This window comes from Panthera tigris, chromosome D1, assembly GCF_018350195.1.
Source record: "Panthera tigris isolate Pti1 chromosome D1, P.tigris_Pti1_mat1.1, whole genome shotgun sequence".
Taxonomy (NCBI): Eukaryota; Metazoa; Chordata; class Mammalia; order Carnivora; family Felidae; genus Panthera; species Panthera tigris.
Window position 1 is genome coordinate 79,344,926 of NC_056669.1, and position 27,024 is coordinate 79,371,949.

Consider the following 27,024-nt stretch of genomic DNA (forward strand, 5'->3'; position numbering starts at 1 on the left):
TGAGGCACCCAGATGCCCCAGCTGTCTATTTTAAAGCAAAAATTTTGCTGATTTAGTATAAAATGATAGCTCCCTTAAGTCTCAATTTGCATTTTCTTGATTGCTAATGAGATAGAGATATCTTGTCCTAATGTAACACAAAATTTGTTTTACCCATTATGAAGCATGACTATATCTTTTCTCTTTACTTAAGTTTTGTCTATTACTTTTTTATTTATAGGGATCCTTTATACATCTGAATAACATTCCTTTTATTTGTAAATAAGTATTCTTAATTCCTGTGTGTGCTTTTTTCTTTTTTGACTTTGTTTTTGATGTCTTTTAATAAAAAGGACTAAATTTCCATGTAGTCAAATCAAACTATCAATCTATTTTATGATTAGTCCTTATTGCTCTTTTTATTTAAAAAAAAAGTTTCCCACCCTGAAGTCATAAAACTGTTCTTCTGTATTTCTTCCAAATATTTTACAGATTGTTTTTACTGTATTACTGAATCTACATAGAATTATTCTAGTGTGATATAGATATGCAAATTAAATGTTAATATGTACCATTGATTTTCTCAATAATTACTAAAGAGTGCACATTTTTCCAGTAACTTGCAATTCACTATATTACTAGTTTCCTCATTTTTATTTCAGTAAGTTTTGCAAAGTTATATTTTTCTAGAAATTTGCCAGTTTTATATGTGGTTTATAATAGATTGGCTTTAAAGTATTTGTGGTTTTATTGCTAGGTCTTTTAAAATTTTGCTGTAAATATAGTTATACCAACTTTTTCATTCCAAATAGTTTATTTGTGCCTATCAATATTTCTTCAAAGTTGTCTATTATATTAATATTTCTTAAAGAATTATTTTTTTCTGCTTAAGTTTTCTAGTCTGGTTTTGCTTTCTAGTTCTATAATTTTTCCTCCTCTCTTTATTGTCAGCATTTTCCTCCTGTATTTGGGTAATTTTCAGACTTCTTACGAGTTTTATCCTTTTCTCTTTTTTTGATATAAGTATTTTAGAATTATACATTTTCCTACAAAGGGTTTACTTTGGCTACATCCAAAAATTTAAAATATAGCATTTTGAAGGCTACATTATGATTTCCTCTTAGATGTATGAATTATTTATAATATATTTTTTAAATTTAGAAATAGATTGTGGATTTTGTTAGATTATATGGCAAATGAGAACTAAGATTGCTGACAGAAATGAAGTTGCCAATTAGCTGATCTTAAAATAGGGAGACTAACCTGGATTATTTGTGTGTGCCCAAAGTAAAACAGGACACCTTAAAAGTGGGCAAAGAAGCAGGGCACCTGGGCGGCTCAGTCAGCTAAGCATCAGACTCCTGATTTCAACTTAGGTTGCGATCTCACCACTGGCAATATTGAACCCCATGTCACGCTCTGCACTGACAGTGTGGAAGCTATTTGGGATTCTCTCTCTTCCTCTCTCTCTGTCCCTACCCTGTGCTTGCTTGCTCTCTCTCTGTCTCTCAAAATATATAAATAAATGTTTTTTTTTAAAGTGGGCAAGAAGAGCAAAAATGGGGAGTTGTGGCTACGAAAGACATGGGTGATAAAGATCTGTGGAGTTTGAAGACAAAGGATGAGAGATACAGCTAAAGGACCTGAGTAGGCTATCACAACTGGAAAAAGAGAATTGTGTTCTTCTCTAGAGCCTCCAGAAGATAACATAGTCCTGCTGAAACCTTGATTTTAATTCATTGAGACCATGTCAAACATCTGACCAACAGAACTTTAAGATAATAAATTGCCTTGCTTTACTCCAATCAGTGTGTTGTGATTTGTTATAGCAGTACTAGGAAATTAATGCAATGGTATTGGACCAAATTTCATAACATTATGACTTTGGACAATGATTTAATCATCATCTGAGTTTTAATTTTCTTTTCTGCAAAAATAGGGATTCTGATACATCTTTTTTCTTCCTCGTAGTTTAACACGTTGACATGCAGATTTATCATAAAATTGCCATATAACTTTATTCTAATATCTCCTCTCCTGGGAATGTTATTAAGTGTCATTACATCTTTTTTTGCTCCCTTGGAACCACAGAGCAATCCCTTAGAATCCCTTATCATACCTGCCTCAGTCTTTAGAAGTTATTTGTGAAAGGAGTGACTTACGGCTGAGCCACCCAGGTGCCCTAAGAACAAGAATCTTAAGCAGGCTCCACGCTCAGCTCCAAACCGGCTTCGGGGCTCAATCCCATGACCTTGGGATCATGACCTGAGTCGCAATCAAGAGTCAGTTGCTCAACTGACTGAGCCTCCCAGGCACCGCAAACTAAATAATTTTGGTAATCGGGATAGTGCTTACTTATAGAATTTATCACAGAAAACTTCTGCTCACATTTAGACTGAAAGGAGATTTGAGCAAACTCCAAGATTTGTTTTTGTTAAGAATCCAGTCAGCTCTGTTAGTTTTTTAGGGAATGATTTGTTGACTCTTATTTAGAGATAACTCTATTATACAGAATCCCACAAGAGGGTTTGTGTTCCCTCTTAGCAATCATCTAACTTTGGTAAACCATCTGAGACTGAAGAACTAGAGAGAAATAAAAGTCTGGAAGTTTGGGCTTTCAAGTTAAAGCTGTCATTCAGGAAATACCATAAGAATGGAAATAAGAGGTAACCAAGGACAAGGATGTGTGTTTTCTGCTGTAGAGAAGCAGAACGACTTTAGTGGAATTGCAAGCACAGAACTAGAAGGGCATTAACTGAACTCTGAAAATGATATATTAGCTAATGACAAATTTTATTTGGATTGTAGCGTATTATTTTACCTTGAGGATAGACATGGAGGTGGAACAAGGAGAAGCTTTGTTCTTTCACCTTTTTTTTTTCTTTTTATAACTTCTGAATCATCTCTCTAAAAATTGTTTCAATTATCACCACATGCAGTTTTTCTGGTCACTGTCTTTGCCTCATTTTATATATGTGAGCTAAAGTTTAAAAAGGGATGGTTCTGGGAAAATTATGGGTGGATGACATTCATACCACCTTGCCTTATGACTTTCATTTATCAACAACCTATAAAAACTATCAGAAATTTTTATTAGATCAAACTTAATGAGTATACAGAAAAATAATGTATTTGGCAAATTTAATTTAATAAATATATATGGGTATTTATATTATTCAAATAGAGTGTATTTTATGTCCACTAATTTTTTTTTTTTTGAGCAATTACTTGAACCCAAGGCAAGCTTTAATGAAGTTAAAGTACAATGTAGCAACTAGACACTACAGAAAGAGTACTCTGTAAAGGCCCCCTCCTTTTCATCTATCGCACATAATACAGAAACTAGATGCTTGGGGAAAGTCATTACATAACTTGAGGTTGAAGAGAGGGCATACAGTAAATGGTTATGAATCCTGTCAACCATTATCTCTAGTAGGGAGGTATTAAGATGGAGTTGGAGATACAAAGAAATTGGAATATGACAGCTTGGGTTAATCACTAGTTCTGTCATCCCAAAGCTGTTTGATGTGGTTGACTCAGTGAACCTCTCAAAGTCTGCTTCCTTGCCTAGAAGATGGAGCTAATAATAGCTGCCTCACAGAGTTCAGGTGAGTTACAAGATGAAGAGTTCTGTGATGTTTCTATTCTTTGTCCATCTTGATGCTATTTGTGAAGAGTTGTGGAGATGAAAGAGGCATTGTCTTTGCCTTTACAAAGTTCATGATCTCATTTTTCTGTTAAGACCCTGGGAACTAAATTAGGTCAACAAAGCAATTCCAGTCTCTTCACTCATCTTCATCGTCCTCATCACAGGAAAGATAGGGGCCATGGTTTGGTCTTGAGAGGCCACTGCATGTGTAGGCTTTGGCAGAATTCATTCCTAACAGTATTAGTCTTGGTGCCCATCATTTCTGCTTCAGTTCTTCAATACCCTTCTCTTGGTCTGTAGTTGCCCATGATACAGGCCCTGTGCATTTCAATTGTGTCTTGTCTTTAAGGTACCACTGCCCCTCGTTATCTGCTGTCAGTTTTCTTCATACCATTGTTTCCTCTTTTTTCCAGTCCCCCCCCACCCCGTTTTTTCAGGTAGGAAAGTAAATATAAACACTGTTACTGAATATTGGTTAGAAATGAAATCTATCCCATTTTATCTTAAGACCATTAAGTGTTATATTAAAGTGCTTACTGCTGCGTCTGGGTGGCTCAGTCACTTGAGCGTCTGACTTCGGCTGAAGTCATGATCTCGTGGTCTGTGAGTTCGAGCCCTGCATCAGGCTCTGTGCTGACAGCTCAGAGTCTGGATCCTGCTTCATATTCTGTGTCTCCCTCTCTCTCTGCCCCTCCCCCGCTCATGCTCTGTCTCTCTCTCTCTCTGTCAAAAATAAATACACATTAAAAAAAATAAAGTGCTTACTAGTTGAAAGAAATATATTGTGATATAAATATTATATATAGTTTTATATATATGTATATGTGTATATATATATATATATATATATATACACATATACATAATTTATCATCACCATGATGATACTATTTGTGAGCCCAGAATCAAAGCTGTTTTTCCATGTCATTCACCTTCACACTCCCTGATTATTTTTCTGGAAGCTTCCACTGCTAAGGAAAGAACTTCACATATCACCTATTCCAGTTTCCTCATGTGCTATGTTAAAAAAATATGTACACACTACATAAAAATCAAGTTAGAGAAAAGCCACATGTGTAATATATATGCTATGGTTTCTCCAACAGAATATAGAAATGACTAAGATTTGCCATTTATTCTAGAATTCTTTCTTGACAAGTATACTGTCAGGGATTCTCATTTTATTTATTTAAAAAAAAACAGTTTCTCTAATAGAAATTTTCATGTTTAAGACGGGTTCTCGGTACTATCTGAAAGGTTTGGGCTTTGGGATTTTTCCTCAGAAAAGACAAGAAAACCTTGGATATACTATCGAGGACGTTTAAAATTATTTTGCCTTCTATAGAATGATGGAACATATTCAAGTGCTAGGAAAATGTGTAAGACATTTCTAAATTACTGGAAGGGGTAGTTGTTTAGTTTCCTGTAGTTACCAGAAAGATGATAGCTTAAAATAACAGAAATTTATTCTCTCACATGTTTGGAGACTAGAAGTCTGAATCTGGCAGTACTATACTCTCTCTGGGAGCTTTAGGGGAAAATGTGCTTGCTGCCTCCTTCAATTTCTGGTGACTTTGTGAACATTCTCAACTTCTGGTGCCTTTGTGAACATTCCGAGGCTCGTGACTGTATCCTTCTTGCCTCTATTCTCATCTGCCATTACCTTGTGTTCTGTGTGTCTTTATGAAATCTCCCTCTGTCTTATATGGGCACTCAGGAGGGTATTTAGGGCCCATCCGTATAATCCAGGGTGGTACAGACTGAATTGTACCCCCCTAAAACTCCCATGTTGGAGCTTTAACTATATTTGGAGAAGGCGCCCTTAAGGAAGTTATTAAGTAATTAAGGTCATAAGGTTACAGCCTTAATCTGGTAGGATTATAAGAAGAGATACCAGAGAGCTTGCTCTCTCTCTCGCTCTCTCTCTCTACCATGTGAGAACAACTTAGAAGGCATCAGTGTCCAAGTAAAGAAGAAAACCTTCACCAACAGCAAACCCTGCTAGGTATTGATCTGGGAATTTTCAGACTCAGGAACTGTGAGAAAATAAATGTTCTGTTATTTAAGCCACCCAGTCTGTGGTATTTTGTTATGGCAGCCTGATTGAACAAGACTCTGAATAATTTCCTCTTCTCGAAGACCTTAATTTCATCACATCCTTTGCCATATAAAATAACATTTACTCTTTTATCATAGGACATATCATATATATTTTTGTGGGCCCACTATTGTACACCATATAACCTACTAAGTACACAATCTGTTATTTTTTTTTCCTAAGGAAAGTTTATTTTCAACCTGTAATTCAAAAATTCACAACATTAAAGATTATGATTACAAAATAAATATAATTTCAGTGATATGTCACTATCCAGATTTCTCCTTTTACCCATTCCCCTTTGGATTTTTTCATTTTTTTATTGAGATATAATTGATGTATAACATTATATTAGTTTCAGGTATACAACATAATGATTTGATATTTGTATATATTGCAAAAGGATCATCACAATAATTTCTAGTTGAAGTCCATCACCGTACATCATTATAAAATTATTTTTTCTTAGGATGAGAACTTTGAAGATCTACTCTCTTAGCAACTTACAAATTATGCATTATAGTATTATTAACAATAGCCACCATTATGTACATTAAATCCTCATAACTTACTTATTTTATAACTGAAAATGTATACCTTTTAACCCCCTTCACCCATTTCTCCCACCACCCAGTCGCTACCTCAGGCAATCACGAGTAGGTTCTCTATATTTTTGAGCTTGTTTCTTGGTTTTTGCTTTTTTTGTTTTTAATGAGATCATAGTATTTGTCATTTTCTGTGTGACGTATTTTACTTAATATTCCCAAGGTCCAACCATGTTGTTACAAGTAACAAAATTTCATTTTATTTATGGCTGAATAATATTGTGTGTGTCTGTGTGTGTGTGTATATTTCTTTATCCATTCGTCCATAGATGGACACATGATTGTTTCTATGCCTTGGTATTGTAAATAATGCTGCAATGAACATGGGGGTGCATATATCTTTTCAAGTTAGTGTTTTTGTTTTCTTCAGAAAATACCCAAAAGTAGAATTGCTGGATCATATAATAGTTCTATTTTTAAGTTTTTTGAGAAAAATCCGTACTGTTTTTCCTAATGACTACACCAACTTACATTCCTACCAACAGTGCAAGGGAATCCCCTTTTCTCCACATCCTCACCAACAGTTGCTATTTCTTACCATTTTCATAATAGCCATTCTAAGAGGTATGAGGTGATAGCTCATTGTGCTTTTAATTTGCATTTCCCTGATGATTAGTGATGTTGAACATCTTTTCAAGTACTGTTGGCCATCTGTATGTCTTCTTTGGAAAAAAATGTCTATTCAGATATTTTCATTTTTTAATTGTATGGTTTTTTGTTTTGTTATTTATTTTTATTTGTTTATTTATTTACTATTGACTTGTATGAGCTCTTTATGTATTTTGGTTATTTATCCCTTATCAGATGTATGATTTCAAAAATATATATTTTTCCCATTCAGTGTATTGCCTTTTCATTTTGGTAATGGTTCCCTTTGCCGTGAAGAAGCTTTTTAGTTTGATGTAATCTCACTTATTTAATTTTGCTAGTGTTGCCTTTGCTTTTCATGTCCGATTATCTCCAAGACCTATGTCAAGGAGCTTACCACCTACATTTTCTTCTAGGAATTTTATAGTCTCATGTCTTAACATTCAAGATTTTAATCCATTTTGAGTTAATTTTTGTGCATGGTATAAGATAACAGTCCAGTTTCATTCTTTTGCATGTGGCTGTCTAATTTTCCCACCACCATTTATTGAAGAGATTGTCTTTTCTTCATTGTATATTCTTGGTATTTGTATCATAAATTAATTGAACATATATGTGAGGTATTTTTCTGAGCTCTCTGTTCTATTCCATTGATCCATATGTCTCTGTTTTTATACCAATACCATACGTTTTGGATTACTGTAGTTCTTTATATAGTTTGAAATTGGGAAGCCTAATGCCTTCACCTTTGTTCTTTCTCAAGATTGCTTTGGCTATATGGGGTCTTTTGTGATTCCACATGGATTTTAGGATTATTTGACCTATTTCTGTGAAAAATTTCATTAGAATTTTGTTAAGGATTGCACTGGATCTTTAGATTTCTTTGGGTAGTAGCATGGGCATTTTAACAATATTAATTCTTCCAGTTCATGAGCATGGAATATTTCTCCATGTATTTGTGCTTTCTGCAATTATTTAATTAATGTCTTACAGTTTTCAGTGCACAGGTCTTTCATCTCCTTGTTTAAGTTTATTCCTAGGAGTTTTATACTTTTTAATGCTATTGTAACAGATTATTTTCTTAATTTCTCTTTCTGATAATTTATTATTAGTATATAGAAACACAATAGATTTTTGTGTATTGCTTTTATATACTACACCTTTTTTTTTTTAATTTTTTTTTTTCAACGTTTTTTATTTATTTTTGGGACAGAGAGAGACAGAGCATGAACGGGGGAGGGGCAGAGAGAGAGGGAGACACAGAATCGGAAACAGGCTCCAGGCTCCGAGCCATCAGCCCAGAGCCTGACGCGGGGCTCGAACTCACAGACCGCGAGATCGTGACCTGGCTGAAGTCGGACGCTTAACCGACTGTGCCACCCAGGCGCCCCTATACTACACCTTTAATGGATTCATTTATTAGTTCTAACAGGTTGTTGGAGTAGTCTTTAGGGTTTTCTATATATAATATGTCATGTGTGAAAAGCAGCAAATTTACTTCTTTTTTTCCATTTGGACATCTTTATTTATTCTTTCTTGCCTACTTGCTCTGGCTAGAATTTCCAATACTATGGTGAATAAAAATGACAAGCATGGATAGTCTTGTCTTGTTCCTAATCTTAGAGGAAAAGCTTTTAGGTTTTCACCATTGACTGTATTAGCTGTGGGCCTGTCATATATGACCTTCATTGTGTTTAAGTATGTTTCCTCTATACCCATTTTGTTGAGAGTAAATGGATGTTGAATTGTAACAAATGCTTTTTCTGAATCTATTGAGAAGATTCTATGGTTTTATCTTTCATGTTGTTAATGTGATGAACCACACTGACGATTTGCAGATATTGAAGCGTCCTTCATCAATAGAATAAATCCCACTTAGTGATGGTATAGGATCTTTTTAATGTAGTTTTGAATTTGATTTGTAATATTTTGTTGAGAATTTTTGCATCTACATTTATCAGGGATATTGTCCTGCAACTTTCTTTTTCTTGCAGCGTATTTGTCTGACTTTGGTATTAGGGTGATGTTGGCCTCATGAAATGAGTTTGCAAGCATTCACTTTTCTGTTTTTAGCAAGAGTTTGAGTAGGATCTGTATTAATTATTCATTAAGTTTTTGCTAGAAATCACCACTGAAGTCATCTGGTCCTAGACTGTGGTAAATCCAGGCAATGGAATATGAATCCACACCAAAAATAAATGAGCTATTAAGCCATGAAAAGACATGGAGGAAACATAAATGCATATTACTAAATGAAAGAAGCCAATCTGAAATAGATACATAGTGTATGATTTCAACTATAGGACATTCTGGAAAAGGCAAAACTATGGAAAATATTAAAAGGACAGTGGTTTCCAGGGTTGAGGAAGGTAGGGATGAATAGGCAGAACACAGAGAATTTTTAGATCCATGAAAAATACTCTGATAATGTAATGAGGGATATATGTTATTATACATTAGTCCAAACTAAAGAGTGAACCCTAATGAAAACTATGGACACTAGATGATTATGATGTGCTGCAGGTTTATCTTTCATAACATTTGTATCACTCTGGCATGTGATGTTGATAATGGGGAGGGCTCCGCATGTGTGTGACAGGGACTATGTGAAAATATCTCTGTACCTCTCAATTTTGTTGTGAACCTAAAATTGCTCTAAAAATACAAAGTAAAAAAAAATGACAACAACCAAAAGGAAAAACATACTTCACTTTAGGTGTTCTTGACTTAATTTAGCAAGGCAATGGAGTACAGAGACCCTTCAATATTATATAAGTTTTCCAAGTCCTCAATTTATTTGTGTGCTAGTCCAGAATCTGAGTCCTCATTTTTTAACTCCAAAAACACATTATCTTCCCTGAAAGTCAGTTCCCATTCTGTATTAATTCATGAGACTCAACAAGGCTTCTTTCCACCAGGAGCATCTCACTGACATCAAAAGCCTATTTTAAGGAATGCATGTTATTATGTTTAAATGTAAGCAGTTCATCAATTAAATACTACATTTTTGTATTTAAAGCATTTTAACTTTTTATACTTTGTTACTCACACTGTTGAAGCAATGTATCATTTCCTCCAGTTGTTAAAAGTAATTAATATACACAATATACAAGTCTTTCCCTGTAGCAAAATTGAGATAACTTTAGTATCGATAAAGAAGTGGCCAAACCAGACACCCCAATTTTTTTATGTATTTTTAATTTTTAAAATATTTTTTTTTTATTTTTGAGAGAGAGAAAGAGAGTGCATGCAAGCAGGGGAGGGGTAGAGAGAGAGGGAGGGAGAGGGCCCAAAGCTGGCTCTGCACTGACAGCAGAGATCTCGATGCAGGGCTTGAACTCATGAGCTCTAAGATCATGACCTGAGCTGAAGTTGGCTGCTTAACCAACTGAGCCACCCAGGCGCCCCATGATAGCCTGATTTATTAATATGTGGAAACAAGGGTATCCCTCGCAAACGTATGGAAGAGAAAAGTTTCACTGTCATTCCTTTCCCTCAACTTTTTGTGACTTTAATAATTAATGAAGACCTTTCTATCATCTATCCAAACTAGCAAAAGCCCACAAACACAGATAGATGATTGATAGATAGATAAAACCTTTTATTTTGGATATATTCCTTGTCTCAGCCTTACCACCAAAATCTGGGAGCATTTTCACAAATGTACAGTACTTCAATGAGAAAATATTAAACATTATAATTTATTAATACACTACATATTTATATTTTTAAGAGGATATTGAACATCTACCCTAAAATGTAATCTCCATCATTGGTGGGCCTGGTATTATTCTTCTGAGCTTCTCTAGCTGGGTTAGCTTTCCATCCTGTTAGTTTCCATGCAAAACCTCTACCTAAACCCTTATGTTATGCTGTCAATTTTATTTTATTGATTTGACTCCTGTTTCATCCGGGCCTCTGTGATTACATGCAGCCAGCACTGACCCTTACCAAATTAAATAAAGGGGCTTTATTGGTAGAACCTCAGGAGCTCCTAATACCAAGGAAATGACAGTGGTAACATATCTGGGGATGGGCAGAAACAAAGGCTGCTTCAGAAGACTGGGAGTATGAACCATAAAATGGGTCTTATTGTAGAAACAACTTGGGCAAAGCACCCTATTGGAAAGAATGTACATAACCATTTATAGCCTCCTCTTAATGTAATCAATATTAAATTCTAAGAATGGAGATTTCATGACCTCACTTGGGTCATGTGCCAACATCTTGATAGATCAGGGAACTTGATATATAAAATAATTCCTTGGAAACACCATCCCATGAAAGGTAACCCCCCAGAATGAAATCAGGAGCTATTAGGAAGGTAGAAGACATGATGAACAGTTAATGAGGAGCTAATGGTAGCTCTTTGAGATCAAGAACTACGGTTTTAATGTTTGATCTCAGTTCCAAATACACCACTGTCACAGAATGGATGCACAATAAATGTTCACTCATGCTGCAAGAAGTAATTAAGATTGTCACATTTTGGAAAGATTTCTCTAAGCATCAATATCTCTATTCCTCTTGATTTAGTACCGATCTTTAATTCTTATTTTATTTTTTGTCCTAAGAAATGTATCTTAAATTAGTAATGAAAAGAACAACAGAACTTAATGAGTGCAAAATGTGTACTAGCTTCAAAGGATGCAATAATGAATAAAGCATGATATCTTCCCTTCATGGGTTCCCAACCTACGAAGAGAGACAGACGTTTAAACCAATGACTGATATGATATGAGCTGTCTTGCAGACTGGTACCAAGAAGATTGATATTATCACAATATTATAACCTAAAATCCAGAACCACCAATATCCTTAACTGTAATATACATTTTTACAAGTTCATTATATGAAACATTATTTAGACATGTAAAGGAGAGTTATATCCTTATATTTATGTTTAGGAGATAAAGCATATATACCATCTGTGTAAAAACAGAATTAAATATGTCATGGGCACTATAATCGTGACTATATAAAATACTCGTGTGGATATGGACAAAGACTGAAAGGCAACATTGAGAAGTAAAAGTAGTTATTGCTAGGATGATGGATGAGTTTTATACTTCAATTTCCTTTAATGCTGTTATGCAGTAAATAAATTTTCAAAGGTATGTTGGGACTGTTCATTCAATGATTTGATTGTTCAACAGAAACAAAATATGCTAAAATTTCTCCTTGCCTGTTAGTGGGATTTACTCTATCTTTTTGCAGTTGTGGTTTTTGCTGCGAAAGCCAGAGGAGACTCTCCTTCACTATTCGTATTTATTTATTCCCCCTGTACTTTTTAGCCTATTTCTTCAAACTGTCTGTAATCTGTAGGTTACAAAAAGTCCAGTAGGTTTTAGCTAGATTAAATGGCTCTTTTGATTCATGTTAACATTTTTAACATTGTTACTGAATAGCACCTATCTATTTAAGGGTCACACATGCTTTAAACCCTCCTTGCTACAAACCTACTTTTTCACCACGTTTCTCTATTTCTGTAGAATTTTTCAATTCTGTAGGTTCTAATCATTGCTCTCGACAAAGAGCAATCTCTTTTCGATAGCCAGTGCCCTTCAGTTTGGCATCTGTTACCATCTACTTGATCGATATCTGTCGTTTCTTTCTTGGTTTCCACACCCTATGTTCTCTTCCATTTTTGCCTTTATGCTGCTGCTGCACCATGCTCACAGAGCTCTGGCCATTTTATATGCTTGCTTTAAAATATCAAATGAACTTTCATTTGGCTACTAAACTGAAATACATACTTTGCTGCTCAATTTTGGAATTTCCTTGCTACTTGTGGCATTTTTCTTGTGCTCACTCTACTGCTACCCTATAAAGCAACAGAGCAACAGCTGAGTCTTCTTCCTACATATCTTTGCTTGTACCGTTCCCTTCACCTGGAATGTTCTCCTTCATTCTTCCCTTAATCACTCAGGGCTTGTGCCCTCTTTTATTAATCTTTGTGTAAATTCTGTGAAGACAGAAACAATACCTTTTCATCTTTCTATCCACCAAAAACATCTAACACAGAGTACTGGCTTATTCAAAGACATTTTGTTTACCTGTTTAAATTTCTTATCTTAAGTAGGGTATAGAGGGGAGATAAGGAAGATAGGGGTCTTAAATAAGGAAGAAGAGGAGAGAAAGGTGGACTAAGAGAGGGGAAATACTTGTTGTCTTCTGGATCTCTTACAGTGAAATTCAATTCCTTTAAGTATAAAGAAATAAGAATTTCATTTACTTACTTTATTTATCTGTTGTTTGTTTGCTTGTTTTTACCGTTACATGTAAAGCCCAGCATTTGGGTAACTTAATATAGGGACTATTTTAGTCAACGAAGGTGCTTTATTTTCTGTTGTTTCTCTAATGTACTACTAGTTTTGATTTTTTTGTGTTCGATATTCTACTAGTTTTATTAAATATTTTTTGTATTTTAAAATACAAAATACAAATTCTACTAGTTTTATTAAATATTTTTGTATTATTAAAGTATTACTTTTGTAAGAAAGTTCCCCTGCTAAGGAATGAAACCGCCTATGGAAAACCATGGCAGTGTTGTGCAGAGAGTAGCAAAGAGAAAATCTGAGTGGGTTCTTGGGCACTTTGATCAGACCATATCTTTGTCTTTATCTTCCTGGGTCCCCAAAGCTTAGAACCCTCTTTTCTTTTTCCTCTGTGATCCACTGAGATCACAGTTTCAGATCCAAGCCAGTTAGCATTCACTGAGTTTAGTTTTTGTCTATCCTACAATAGTACCCTTGTAGATTTATGAGCCTAACAGCATATTCAAATCAGCTTTGCCCAAGAAATGCACTTTCAGTGGAAAAATTTCAGACCAACCTATAGGGATATTTACATATATTAATTATGAATACCCTTCCCTGGGTATTTAAAAGCCTGAAAAACTGGCTTTAAAAAAATTTTAGTGTTCCTAAAGAGATGAATTTTAAAATCGTATTTAAGGTTTCCAGAGATATGAAGCAGTGCTTAATTAATTAGTAAAGCATTGACGTAAATGCAATGCTCTATACAGTGAGCTGTTATGGAGCATTTTCTTTCTTATTGAGAATATGATGTGTGTACTTATACTTCTCAGATATACTTGGAGTTAAAATATAAGAAAAGAGAGGATTCCTGCTTTTTGTGGAACAATTAACCTTAAAATAAAAACTTAATATTCAAGAAATAAATATTTCCAGTGGGAAAATCATACCATTGGACCTCACTAATACAAAATTGAACTTATTTTATTTGCTTACAATGTTTAAGGTCTGAGATATATACAGATTTCCATTTTATTCTTTTTCCTTGAGTGTGGTGTTGCCATTTTATCATATTTTATAATAGTCACATGGATCTATTTGTTGAACCTACTTCTCTCTCTCCTTTTCTCTAGCCTCAACAAACCTTTACTGGAAGCAATGAGAGCTCTCAAATTGAGACAACAAAGGAAGAAAATCTGAACACTACTGAGTGCAATCCTCTAAGTGTAAGAATAAGTTAAAGTGGTTTTCATGTATTCAACATGAAATAGACATTTTAACAGTTCTAGTTCATGCCACCATGAAGCTTTCTATTTCTATGTAATATCTACTGTCTAAATGTTGTACTTTTTTTATTATTTTTAATTTTTTTTTACATTTTATTTATTTTTGATATAGAGAGACAGAGCACAAGTGGGGGAGGGGCAGAGAGACACGGAGACACAAAATCCGAAGCAGGCTCCAGGCTCTGAGCTGTCAGCACAGAGCCCAATGCGAGGCTCGAACTCACAAACTGCAAGATCATGACCTGAGCCAAAGTCAGACGCTTAACTGACTGAGCCACCCAGGCACCCCTAAACATTGTACTTTAAAATGTGAAAAAGCAGATGTCCTTTGGATGTCAGTGAAGTGTAGGTATTCTGTTAGGAAATGTAATAGACTCTCAGGAGTACTATGTAAGTAAGGGGAAGTAAGGGGAACTAAGGGGATGACCACAGGCTCCGGAACATGCCCATTCCCATGACCACATGACAAAAAGCTGTTAAAATCTTTAAAACAAACAAAAAAACCCGAGGATGTGATTCAATAGTATTCTGCCTGTAAAACAAATGAACCCAGCATTACAAAGACATTACATTGAAGGAAGAGAGATTCCTTTTTTTTAAAGCTTATTTATTTACTCTATATATATCACAGAGTGATATATATATATACATATATATATATAGAGAGAGAGAGAGAGAGAGAGGGAGAAAGCATGAGCGGGGGAGAAGAGCAGATGGAAAGAGAAAGAGAGAGAGAGAGAGAGAGAGAGAATCTCAGGCTCCATGCTCAGCATGGAGCACGAGGTGGGGCTCAATCTCATTTACTCTGAGATCATGACATAAGCCGAAATCAAGGGTCAGATGCTTAACCAACTGAGCCACCCAAGGGCCCCAAGAAGATAGATTCTTAACCTTCAGATGATAATAGCAAATATGTAATTTTGTGCTATGGGTGTTTTTTTTACTCATAATAATGTAATGAAATTTTAATTCTGGGACTTTGGCACACTTACAGACCTATAACGCCTGGATTTGAGAAACAGCAAATGACAATTGTGTTGAGTAGATTCAAAGTTAGGCTTTAATCTAGGTGACAGAATGAAAAGTATTGCTGAAACTATTCATGATTGAAAAGAGATCCGGCTACTGAAAGGAAATAAAGCAGAAGAGACACATAAATTAACCAAGTCTATCTCTTTTTCTTCTATTGGCCGCTAATGTAAATTTAGAAAGATGAGTTTCTCAACAATTTTGCCTTCAACTCTCATATTTAAACATGTACCAATTTAGAACATAATAAAACTAATGAGAAGTTAAAATGAAATTCTTCCAAAGGAAGAAGGTAGGGAGGCTTTGGGCTGGAAGGAACCTTTTGATGAAGACAGGTCTCTAACAGTGTGAGCAAACGTGCAGAAACAAGAAACCATCGGAATAAAATTACTAGAGAATAGAGTGCAGACAGTGGTGGGATCTATGCCTAAAAAGATAATTTGGGACTTAAATGTGAGAGATCCTGGATTCCCATGCTCTAAGGAGTTTGGTTTGAATTAAGGTTGTAGTTCAGGTTTTTAGATATCTGTGTCCAATTAAGTTATGAGACCATAGGATTAATTTCAAGGAGTGTGTTTTTATTTCTTGATGTATTTTCTTAAAACTACCAAAAAAATAATTTTGCCACATAGGCATATACCAAATCATTAGACTGTACACTTAAAACTGGGTTATATCTTGGGATGCCTGAGCAGCTCAGTCGGTTGAGTGTTTGACTTCAGCTTAGGTCATGATCTCGTGGTTCATGGGTTCGAGCCCCACGTCAGGCTCTGTGCTGACAACTCAGAGCCTGGAGCCTGCTCCTGCTTGTGCTCTGTCTCTCTCTGTCTGTAGAAAATAAATAAAAATAAATGTTAAAAATAAAAAAAATACTGGGTTATATCTTAATGATATATATGAATTTTTTAAAAAAGAAGGAAAAGAATCTTGGAAGCAGCACACTTATGAGTAATGCTCAGGCTTGATCCTTCAAGGTACTGCTTTGAGCTCTTATATTAGGAGGAATTCAGTTGCCTTATTCCTGCCTCTGTACTGACATATGTGTGCCTTGAGCAAACCATTCTTGTAATGAGGTGGCCAAAGTATCTACAAGGACAAAGAACAGGGCTTCGTTAAGCCTACCAAACAAACAAGCAAAATGTTCCCACTGGAGACAAAGCTGAAAAGTTCTGCATATTGTGCCAAGGCTCCCCAAAACAACATTCTGGTCTACTTTTCTTATCAAGAGTGAGACCTACCCAAAATTATAAATTGTTTTTTGTTGTTTTTTGTTTGTTTGTTTCACTTTCCTAGTTTTATTGTCCTTTTTTTTTTTTTGTCACTGGCAATTCCTTTCCCTTCAAAAGTCTCATAAGCAGCTACTACCTGTTTACAGGTCCCAATCTGAGTCCCTTCAAAAATCTGCGTCCACCTGCACCAAGATGAATGGTCTGTCTCTAACCTGGCCTCAGTCTAGATTTTAGTCTTGGAGCTTCTACTTCCAAGAAGTTACACTTTGTAGTGCACAGAGTGTTCAATATTCACAGGCTGTAGACTCACTTACCTTTAAAGGCTGTGTGAGTAATGTAGATGAGTGAAATACACCAGATGTAAGCAGTAGGAATTAGTGGCACTGCTGTGAACATCAATTTTCAAATTTTACACCTACAGTTCTTAGCTGCCCTCACAATAGTATCACCTCAAGAGTTCTTTAAAATACTGATGCCTGGAATTGACATCCGGAAAATTAATTCAACATCTTGGTATCTGGGGTATAGACATTAGTTATATTTATTTTTTCAATTACTCCAGTGACTCTAATGTGCAATCCAGTTTTAGTATCAATGTATTTCACATGTAAGTGATCATAAACATCATGTGGAGAGCTTTTAAAAATTAAGATTCTGACAAATTCTTCAGGAAATTTTAAATGAATAGGACTAAATGTAACCTGTATTTGTTTTGTTTCGTTTTGCTTTGTTTTGTTTTGTTTTGTTTTGTTTTGTTTTGTTTTGTTTACATGGATCTGGCAACCCTCTTCCCAATCCAGGTGATTCTGAGGCAGATGGCCTATGAGCTATAATGTGCAAAACCTTGGCTTAGATAACACATAATCCCTTTAGTATGTTGTTTAATAATGGATTTTCTGCTTCTCCTGCTCTGTTATATTTACCTTCTAAAAAGGGCAATGCTTAAGTAAGGCTCTCTAATTTAAATGATGAAAGACTGTGGTGTGACTTTTGAGAGTGGGTAGGAGAGATCCATCCGCAAACCCTTCGTTTATCAGTAACCATGTACTGATGTAAGACTGTGGAACTGAGCAGGAAACTGATGTGTGATTTCATCTGTTGCTAAGGTCTCCATGAGAAATTTAGTGGACCGTCATCACCCAAGCAACAGTAACCAGAGTATGATTAATCTTACGCATGGAGAGCTCTATAGTTCCTTTCCAGGGATTCCCCAATGCTAAGAGACTTCTTCAACCTTACAGAAAGAAAGTACGGGGACCTTTGGATCTATGAAAAGTATTGTTACTCAGCTTGTCTAAAAACACCAAGAATATTCTTATTTGTGTTGAATATCATGAAATGTGTTTGCTTCCATTTTAATACTGCAATATGAAAATAACTTCAACTTGACTCTAACAAAGCTGGAGACTCAGCTTTAATGTGGGCTGCTTTAATTTAATGCCCAAATGAGGTATCCAAACATAATTTCATAGAGTAAAAGCAAAATAAATGTATCCATTTCTGGGAAAGGGGTTAAGTGTAGTTTCTGTTGTAAAATAGTTATATTAGGCAGAATTATGGCCTCCTTATTGTCTTTATTTGGCAATTAAGTATGGTATAAAAGTGATGCATATGGGTCACAAATTAACAAGGGGTAAATTTGTGATGGTTAATTTTATGTGTCAACATGCCCAGAGAGCTGGTAAAACATTATTTCTGGGGATGTCTGACAGGATGTTCCCGGAAGAGATTAGCATTGAATCAGTAGATGAAGTAAAGAGGATTGGGCAGGAATTCTCTAATCCCTTGAGGGCCCACATAGAACAAAATGATGAAAGAAGTGTGAATTATTTCTTTCTTGAGTTGGCACATGCATCTTCTGCTGCTCGCCCCCGACATCAAAGCTCTTGGATCTTGGCCCTTGCAACTCTGGGACTTAGACCAGCAGCATCCCCCTGACTTCCCCAGTGGAAGTTACATCCTCAGCTCCCCGCGTACTTGAGAGTTGGATTGATATACCACCAGTTTTCCTGATTCTCCAGCCTGCAGAGGGCATTATCATGGTGTATCTCAGCCTTCATAATCGCATGAGCCAAGCCCCATAATAAATCCCCTTATATATGGATGTGTATATCCTATTTCTTCCTCTGAAGAATACTAATACAGTTACTTTCTCATACTTATATCCTGCATATTTTGGATATATTTTGAAATAATTGGCATCTGCATCTTATGGGAGTTGTCTTTAATCAAAGATTAGTCAGTGTAACTTAAGATTTATAAAATAAAATAAAGTGGATGGTAGTTTTTAAGGTAAAATTTCATTTTAATGGCCTTATTTGGCAAAATTAATGGTTGGCAGTTTTATCCCCATATCTTTTTTTTTTTTAATTTGTTTTCTACTCTATGAAATTCAAAAATCTAGAAACTACAAATAAGGACATTTTAAAAATAATGAAAGTATGATAAAATAGGGACCTCAATGAAGCCAGTGACAGAAATAGTTGAGAAAAAGAAGTCAACAGAATATCAAAATGAGAAATCCATACGACTTTGTGATTAAGTGAAGATGCAGAAATAAAGATAAATGTCTAATACGGACCCCAATTTTGATGCTAATTAATGAGGACAATTACATTGTTGTTCTCAGATAAAGTACAGGGGGGAAAGTTTAAGCTAATTTTTGTCCATTTACTTGTAAACAGATAAGGCTCATGTTCTCTTAAAAACTAAAATGAATAAGATGCCTGGGTAGTTTAGTCAGTTAAGTGTCCGACTTCGGCTCAGGTCATGATCTCGCAGTCCGTGAGTTCGAGCCCCTCAACGGGCTCTGTGCTGACAGCTCAGAACCTGGAGGCTGTTTCGGATTCTGTGTCTCCCTCTCTCTCTGACCCTCCCCCATTCATGCTCTGTCTCTCTCTGTCTGTCTCAAAAATAAATAAAGATTAAAAAAAATTTTTTTTAACTAAAATGATTAAACATGTACATTACAGCTAATTTATTTATTACAAATTATGATAGTTTTTAAGAAACAACTTTATTGAGGTATAATTTGCATACCATACAGTCACACATTTTTAAGTGTGTATTTCAATTATTCATGAAATTTATTGAGTTGTACAGCCATTAACACAGTCCAGTATTAGAACATTTCCATCTCTCTACTAAGATCCCCATGCCTTTTGTACAGTTAATCTGTTCTCAACCTCAGCCCAGACAGACACTAACCTAGTTCTTATCTGTATAGGTTTGTCTTTTTGTAAATCATATATAAGTTCATCATATAATATGTAGTATTTTGCATGCACTTCCTTCACATAGTGTAATGATTTTGGGGCTCATACATGTTTTAATACCTATCAGTAGTTTGTTTCTTTTTATTGCTGAATAAGATCCATTGTACAATTATACTGCATTTTCTTTATCCATTCACCAGTTGATACCTTTTGGATTTTTCTACTTTTTGGCCATTATGAATAGTGATGCTACAAATATTCGCATAAACAGCGTTGTGTGGACATATGTTTTAATTTCTTTTAAGTAGATACCTAGAAATGGAATGGAATATAGTTTTTTCTTGAATTTTTAAGAAACAAATGAATTTCCAAAGTGTGTGCACTGTAAATGCAAAATGTTTGCATTTACAACCTAATCAGTAATGTATAGAGTTCCATTTACTCCACATCTTTGTCACTATATGTTATTGTCTGAATTTTTGCTTAGAAGGCAAATTCTAGTGAGTGTGAAGTCAAATTTCATTATAGATTTAATTGTTAATTCCCTAATGGTTAATAATATTGAGCACATTTTCATATACTTATTAGCAACTCATATATTTTCTTTGGTGAAATATCTACTCAAAATTTTTCCCCATATTTTGGTTGTGCTGTTTCTCTTCTTAATGTTGAGTGGTAAGATTCCTTATGTATTCTGGATATAAATCCTTTGCCAGATATATGACTTAAAAATATTTCTCTCAGTATGTTTTGTATCTCTTTGTTTTCTTTTATTTATTTATTTTAACAGAGAGAGAGAGAATGAATGCATGCAAGCAGGGGAGGAGCAGAGAGAGAGAGAGAGGGAGAGAGAGAATCCTAAGCAGGTTCCATGTTATCAGAATAAAGTCTGAAGCACGACTTGGTCTCAGAGGCTTGACCTGAGCCAAAATCAAGAGTGAGACGCTTAAGCAACTGAGCTACCCAGGCACCTCTTAACTTTTCATTTTCTTAATGGTATCTTTTAGAAAGTAATTAATAGACTTTTTTTTAGTACGGTTTTAGATTTACAGAATAATTGAGCGATAGTAAATAGAGTTCCATATAGCAACCAGCTGTATTTCTGTAATTGACTTGCTGCTTAATTCCATTACAATCTGATGGCATAGTTTGCATTTGTTCAGGTGTGTTTTATGGCCCACAATAGAGTCTACATTGGTAACTATTCCATGTGACCTTGAGAAGAATGTGTATTTCTCCTGTTTGATGAAAAATTCTATAATTGTCAGTTAGGTCCAGTTGATTTATGATGTTGTTCAGATCAACTATATTCTTACAGGTTATCTGCCTGCATGATCTATCAATTAGTGATAGAGAGGGTTGAGGTCTCCATCTATAATAATGGATAGGCCTATTTCTATCAAAATTATTTATTTTTTACTATTGACTTCTGTGAGTTCCTTATATATATTGGATATTAACCACTTATTAGGTAATTGGTTTAAAAATGTTTCTTCCCACTCCATAGGCTGCCTCTTCATTTGTTTGTTATTTTTCTGTGCAGAAGCTTTTAAGCTTGATGTTGTCCCACCTGTTAATTTTTGCTTTTGTTGCTTGTGCTTTTGATGTCATATCCATGAAATTGTTGCCGACACAAATGTCAGAGTTTTTCCCTGTTTTCTTCTAGGAGTTTTCTAGTCAGGGCTTACATTTAAATCTTTAATCTATTTCAAGTTAATTTTTGTGAGTGGTGTGAAATAAGGGCCCAGTTTTATTATCATAATATAGTTTGAAATCAGCAAGTGTGATATCGTCACCCTCGTTCTTGTTTCTCAAGATAGCTTTGGCTATTTGAGATCTTTTGTGGGTTCATTTGAATTTTAGGATGGTTTTTCCTTTTTCTGCAAAAACAGACATTGGAATCATAAAGGAAATTACAGTGTATCTATAGATAGCTGTACATAGCATGGAAATATTAGCAATATTTATTCTTCTAATCCAAGAAAACAGAGAATCTGTCCATTGATTGGTGCCTTCTTCAATTTCTTTCATTAGTGTCTTATCGTTTTAGTGTATAACTCAGTCACATCCTTGGTTAAATTTCTTCCTAATCATTTTTCGTTTTAGATGCTGTTATACAAGAGATTGTTTTCATTATTTTCTTTTTTTCCCATTTTTTTTCAAGTTTTTTATTTAAATTCCAGTTAGTTAACACACAGTGTAATATTAATTTCTGGTATAGAATTTAGTGATTCATCACTTACATACACACCCAGTGCTCATTCACAACAGATACCCTCCTCACTACCTATCACCCATTTAACCCATCCCCCTACCCACCTCCTCTCCAGTAACCCTCAGTTTGTTCTCTGTATTAAGAGTCTGCTTTCTGGTTTGCCTCTTTTTTCTCCTCCATATTCATCTGCTTTGTTTCTTAAATTCCACATATAAATTAAATCATATTGTATTTGTCTTTCTCTGACTTACTTATTTCACTTAGTATAATACTCTCCAGTTCCATCCACGTTGTTGCAAATAGCAAGATTACATTCTTTTTCATCACTCAGTAGTATTCCTTTGCATTGTATGCATATATACATACCACGTCTTCTTTATCTAGTCATCTGTCAATGGACGTTTGGGCTCCTTCCATAATTTTCCTATTGTTGATAATGCTGCTCTGAACATCGGGGTGCATGTGTCCCTTCAAATCATTATTTTTGTATCCTTTGGGTAAATACCTAATAGTACAGTTGGTGGATCATAGGGCAGTTCTATTTTTAATTTTTTGAGGAACCTTCATATTGTTTTCCAGAGTGGCTGCACTAGTTTGCATTCCCACCAACCATGTAAGAGGATTTCCCTTTCTCTGCATCCTTGCCAACATCTGTTGTTTCCTGTGTTAATTTTAGCCATTTTGACAGCTGTGAGGTAATAGCTAACTGTAGTTTAGATTTGTATTTCCCTGATGATGAGTGATGTTGAGCCTTTTTTCATGTGTGTTAGCCATCTGGATGCCTTCTTGGAAAAATGTCTATTCATGTCTTCTGCCCATTTCTTAACTGGATTATTTGTTTTTTAGATGTTGACTTTGATAAGTTCTTTTTTATTTTTTTTAAGTGTATTTATTTTGAGACAGGGGAGAGGGGTAGAGAGAGATGGAGAGAGAGAGAGAGAGCTCTAAGCTGAGAGCAGGAGCTCTAAGCTCCTAAGCAGTCTCCACACTGTCAGTACAGAGCCCCATGCAGGCCTTGAACTCAGGAACCATGACATCATCACCTGAGCCGAAGTCAGACACTTAACCAACTGAGCCACCCAGGTGCCCTGAGTTTGATAAGCTCCTAATAGATTTTGGATACTAATCCTTTATCAGATATGTCATCTGCAAATGTCTTCTCCCATTTTAAAGGTTGTCTTTTACCTTTGTTGATTGTTTCCTATGTTGTGTAGAAGCTTTTTATCTTGATGAAGTCCCAATAATTCATTTTTGTTTTGTTTCCCTTGCCTCTAGAGACATGTCTACTAGGAAGTTGCTACAGGGGTGCCTGGGTGCCTCAGTTGGTTAAGCTTCTGACTCTTGGTTTCGGCCTGGGTCATGAGGTCATGATCTCACACTTGATGAGTTCGAGCCCCACATCAGGCTTCACACTGACAGGAGCCTGCTTGGGATTCTCTCTCTCTCTCTCTCTCAATCTCTCTCTACCCTTCCCAGCTCACTCTCTCTGTCTCTCTCCCAGAAATAAATAAATCAGCTTAAAAATTTTTTTTTAAAAAGAAGAAATTTCTTCAGCTGATGTCAAAAAGATTATTGCCTGTGTTCTAGGATTTTCATGGTGTCCTGTCTCACATTTAGGCATTTCATTCATTTTGAATTTATTTTTGCATATAGTGTAAGAAAGTGGCCCACTTTCATTCTTTTTCATGTTGCTGTCCAGTTTTCCCAACACCATTTGTTGAAGAGACTTTTTTTTTATTGGATATGCTTTCTTGCTTTGTCGACGATTAGTTGACCATATAGTTGTGGGTCCATTTCTGGATTTTCTGTTCTGTTCAGCTGATCTGTGTGTCTCTTTTTGTGCCAGTACCATACTGTCTTAATCAGTACACCTTTGTAATATAACTTGAAGTCCAGAAGTGTGATAGGTTCCCTACTGCTCAAGGTCGGGCTCAGTCCCACTATCCTGGGATCATGACCTGAAGCTGAAATCAAGAGTCAGATGCTCAAATGACTGAGCCACCCAAACACCTGTTGAATAGTGTATTTTAAAACACAGAAGTTTTTAATTTCAGTAAAGTCCAGCTTATCTCTTTCTTTTCTTCATCATGATTATGATTTATCTAAAAAATATTTACCAAAGCCAAGAATATAAAGATTTTTCTACAATTTCTTATTAAAATTTTTTTTAGTTTTATCTTTCATTTAAATCCATGATCCATTTTGAGTTAATTTTTCTGCATGATGTGAAATAAGAATCTATTTTCATTATTTGCATGTTGATACCTAGTTAAGCCAGTCTTCACAACAATTTATTGTAATGAATATACTTTCCCTATTAAATTGCTTTGGCACGTTTGTCAAAAATAATTGACTACAAATCTGAATTTATTTCTTAACTTTCAGTTGTTTCATTAATCTATATGTATGTCCTTAGGCCTGTACCATACTGATTTGATTACTGTAGCTTTATGGTAAGTTTGGAATTGCAAAGTTCAAGTCCCCTTTATTGTTTATTTTCAAGATTGCTTTGACTTTTTTCAATACCTTCCATTTCCTTGTTAATATTAGGTTCAGCTTTTCAGTTATAATAAAAAAGCCTGTTGGGATTTTGACAGAATTTGCATTGAGCCTATAGATAAATTTAGGGACAATTGTAATTTTACAATATTGATTCTTTCAGCCTATCGACATTAGTTATCTCTCCATCTACTTACATCTTTTAAAATTTCCTTCAGGAATATTTTGCAGATTTTCAGTGTACAAATCTTGCCCTTCTTTTGTTTTCTTTATTCCTAATTTTTAAATTCCTTTTGATGTTATTATGGATGGGGTTGTTTTCTTAATTTCATCCAAATTCTTAATTGCTAGCATTTAGAAATGGAATTAATTTTTGTATATTTATCTTGTAACAAATTAAAGAGTTTCAAGTGACTGTGAGCTCTGACTCAAACTGTGATGACATTTGCAAAACAGCCACATGAAGTTATAATGTTGATTTCAAGTAATTATGATGCCATACCCAGAATAAGGGAGATAAATCTCTTACCTGATTTTGCTTATCAGTGTAGATTGATACAACATGTTCTATTCTAGAAAGACACTGCTAAGTTCAACAGTGACAAATGGAGTGTGTCTACTATAAAGCTTAAGGGACAAACCTCCAGAGGAAATTCAGTATGTAATGTTGATTGGTTTCATTTCTGTTTCAGTTACCTGATGTGTAACCATGACTATTTAACTCCTTGAGGCTCATTTTCCTCCTTTGACAAAGAGAGATAAATGTTGCCTGTCTCATATAACTTGTTAAAGGTTCCAGTGAGACAGCCAAACTTAACACCTGGTTTATCAAGGACACATAGCAGGTTCTCAGTAATTATCACTTTCCATTCCTTTATTCAAAGCTATACCATTCACTTAAAACCTCAATAAATATTTTTGAGTTGTATGTTTTAATTAATTTCTTTAGATAGAAAAGAGATGACGAAAGCAACAGCAAAAACTATGTGACATAAGGAGTGGTCTTATTTACTCCAGAGCAGAACTAGATGTTGCTGGTAAAAATAGCTATAAGAAGGAGAATATTTCAGTCAAATGTAAAAGTGAACTCTTAATAAAAAGTATACGAATACAGAATTAGCTACAGGAAGACATAGTATATTATATGATTGAGTAAAGAAAAACAACTATTCTGGGATATATTTGGGAATTGAAGCACAAATGTGGAGGAAAAGAATGTGAGTATCTCTTTGAATTCTAGGATTCTATGATCATCAGCAATCTCACTGAGAGCTGATGGGAGTGCATGCAATCTCTTAGTAAATAAATAGCAAAAAAGATGCATTTTGACTGCTCTTGGTACACCTGAGACTAAGCAATATAGTAGAGAAAGACTTAAAATTACATAAAACCTAGATTTGAACACCAACTTTGCTATTTCCTCACATGTCACTTTGGCAAATGGTTTTATAATTCAGATCCCTTATTTACATAATGTGGATCAGTGATTTTCAGACTTTTGCATGTCTGAATCACCAGGTCAACTGGTAAAACTGCTTGTAAAGCCCTACTCCCATAGACTATTAATCAGTAGATATGGGGCACAGCCTAGGAATGTGTAATGTTTTAATAAACCTACCTAGATTTTCTTCTTTCAATATTTCCTGATAAACATTTTGAGAAACTTGGATGTTGATTTTTTGCAGGTTTGTCATGATAATTATATATGATATTAAATTAAATGCACAGTATTCAGTAATTTCACAATGTCCTTATTCATTCTAAAAAAGTTCTTCTGCAATTTTAATATTCAAGGTCTCCATATTTCCATGGTCAAGGTCCCAAACTAGGAATTACAGACGATGCATTTTCTTTTTTTTTTTAATTTTTAAATTTATTTAAATTTAATTTTTTTCTTTAGAGATAGAGCATGAGCAGGGGAGAGGGGCAGAGGGAGAGAAAGAGAATCTTAAGCAGGTTCCAAGCCCAGTGCAGAGCCCAACACGGGGATTGATCCCATGACCCTGGAATCATGACCTGAGCCAAAATCAAGAGTTGGATGCTCAACCAGGGCACCCCAAGACCATGCATCTTCTCATATATCTCTGTGGTTTCTTTCCATTTCCTGCCCTATGCAAACCAGAAAAGGTCACCTAGGAAAATGACCTCTGGATTCCTTGGCCTTTTTTTTTTTAAGTAGCCTTAGAAAACTTGAACTAGACCACTAATCCCTTAGCAGAATATTGGTCTATCAGTTTGGTGAGGTTTAAATTATTTTGTTTAAATGATAATATTGGAGACACTTGGAGAAAGCAAAGGATGTACCTGTTCCATCCCATTCACCTGAAGTTTGCAAGTGCATCTCATATTGTTAAAGCATATCAAGAATGAAAGAC

At 35.1% G+C, this 27,024-nt stretch overlaps 1 protein-coding gene across 3 annotated transcripts in view; it reads left to right on the top strand.

The window, feature by feature from the left end:
• The window catches only part of LUZP2 (leucine zipper protein 2), a 495,099-nt gene that overhangs the window by 454,524 nt on the left and 13,551 nt on the right, over positions 1-27,024 (top strand). For 2 of the 3 annotated variants that reach the window (XM_042958956.1, XM_042958954.1), the window contains exon 10: positions 14,310-14,402. In XM_042958956.1, coding sequence (XP_042814890.1) covers positions 14,310-14,402 — 93 coding nt within the window. Of the gene's footprint in view, positions 1-1,520; positions 1,785-14,309; positions 14,403-27,024 lie in introns of those variants that run through there. The other variant, XM_042958955.1, reaches the window with a different exon arrangement.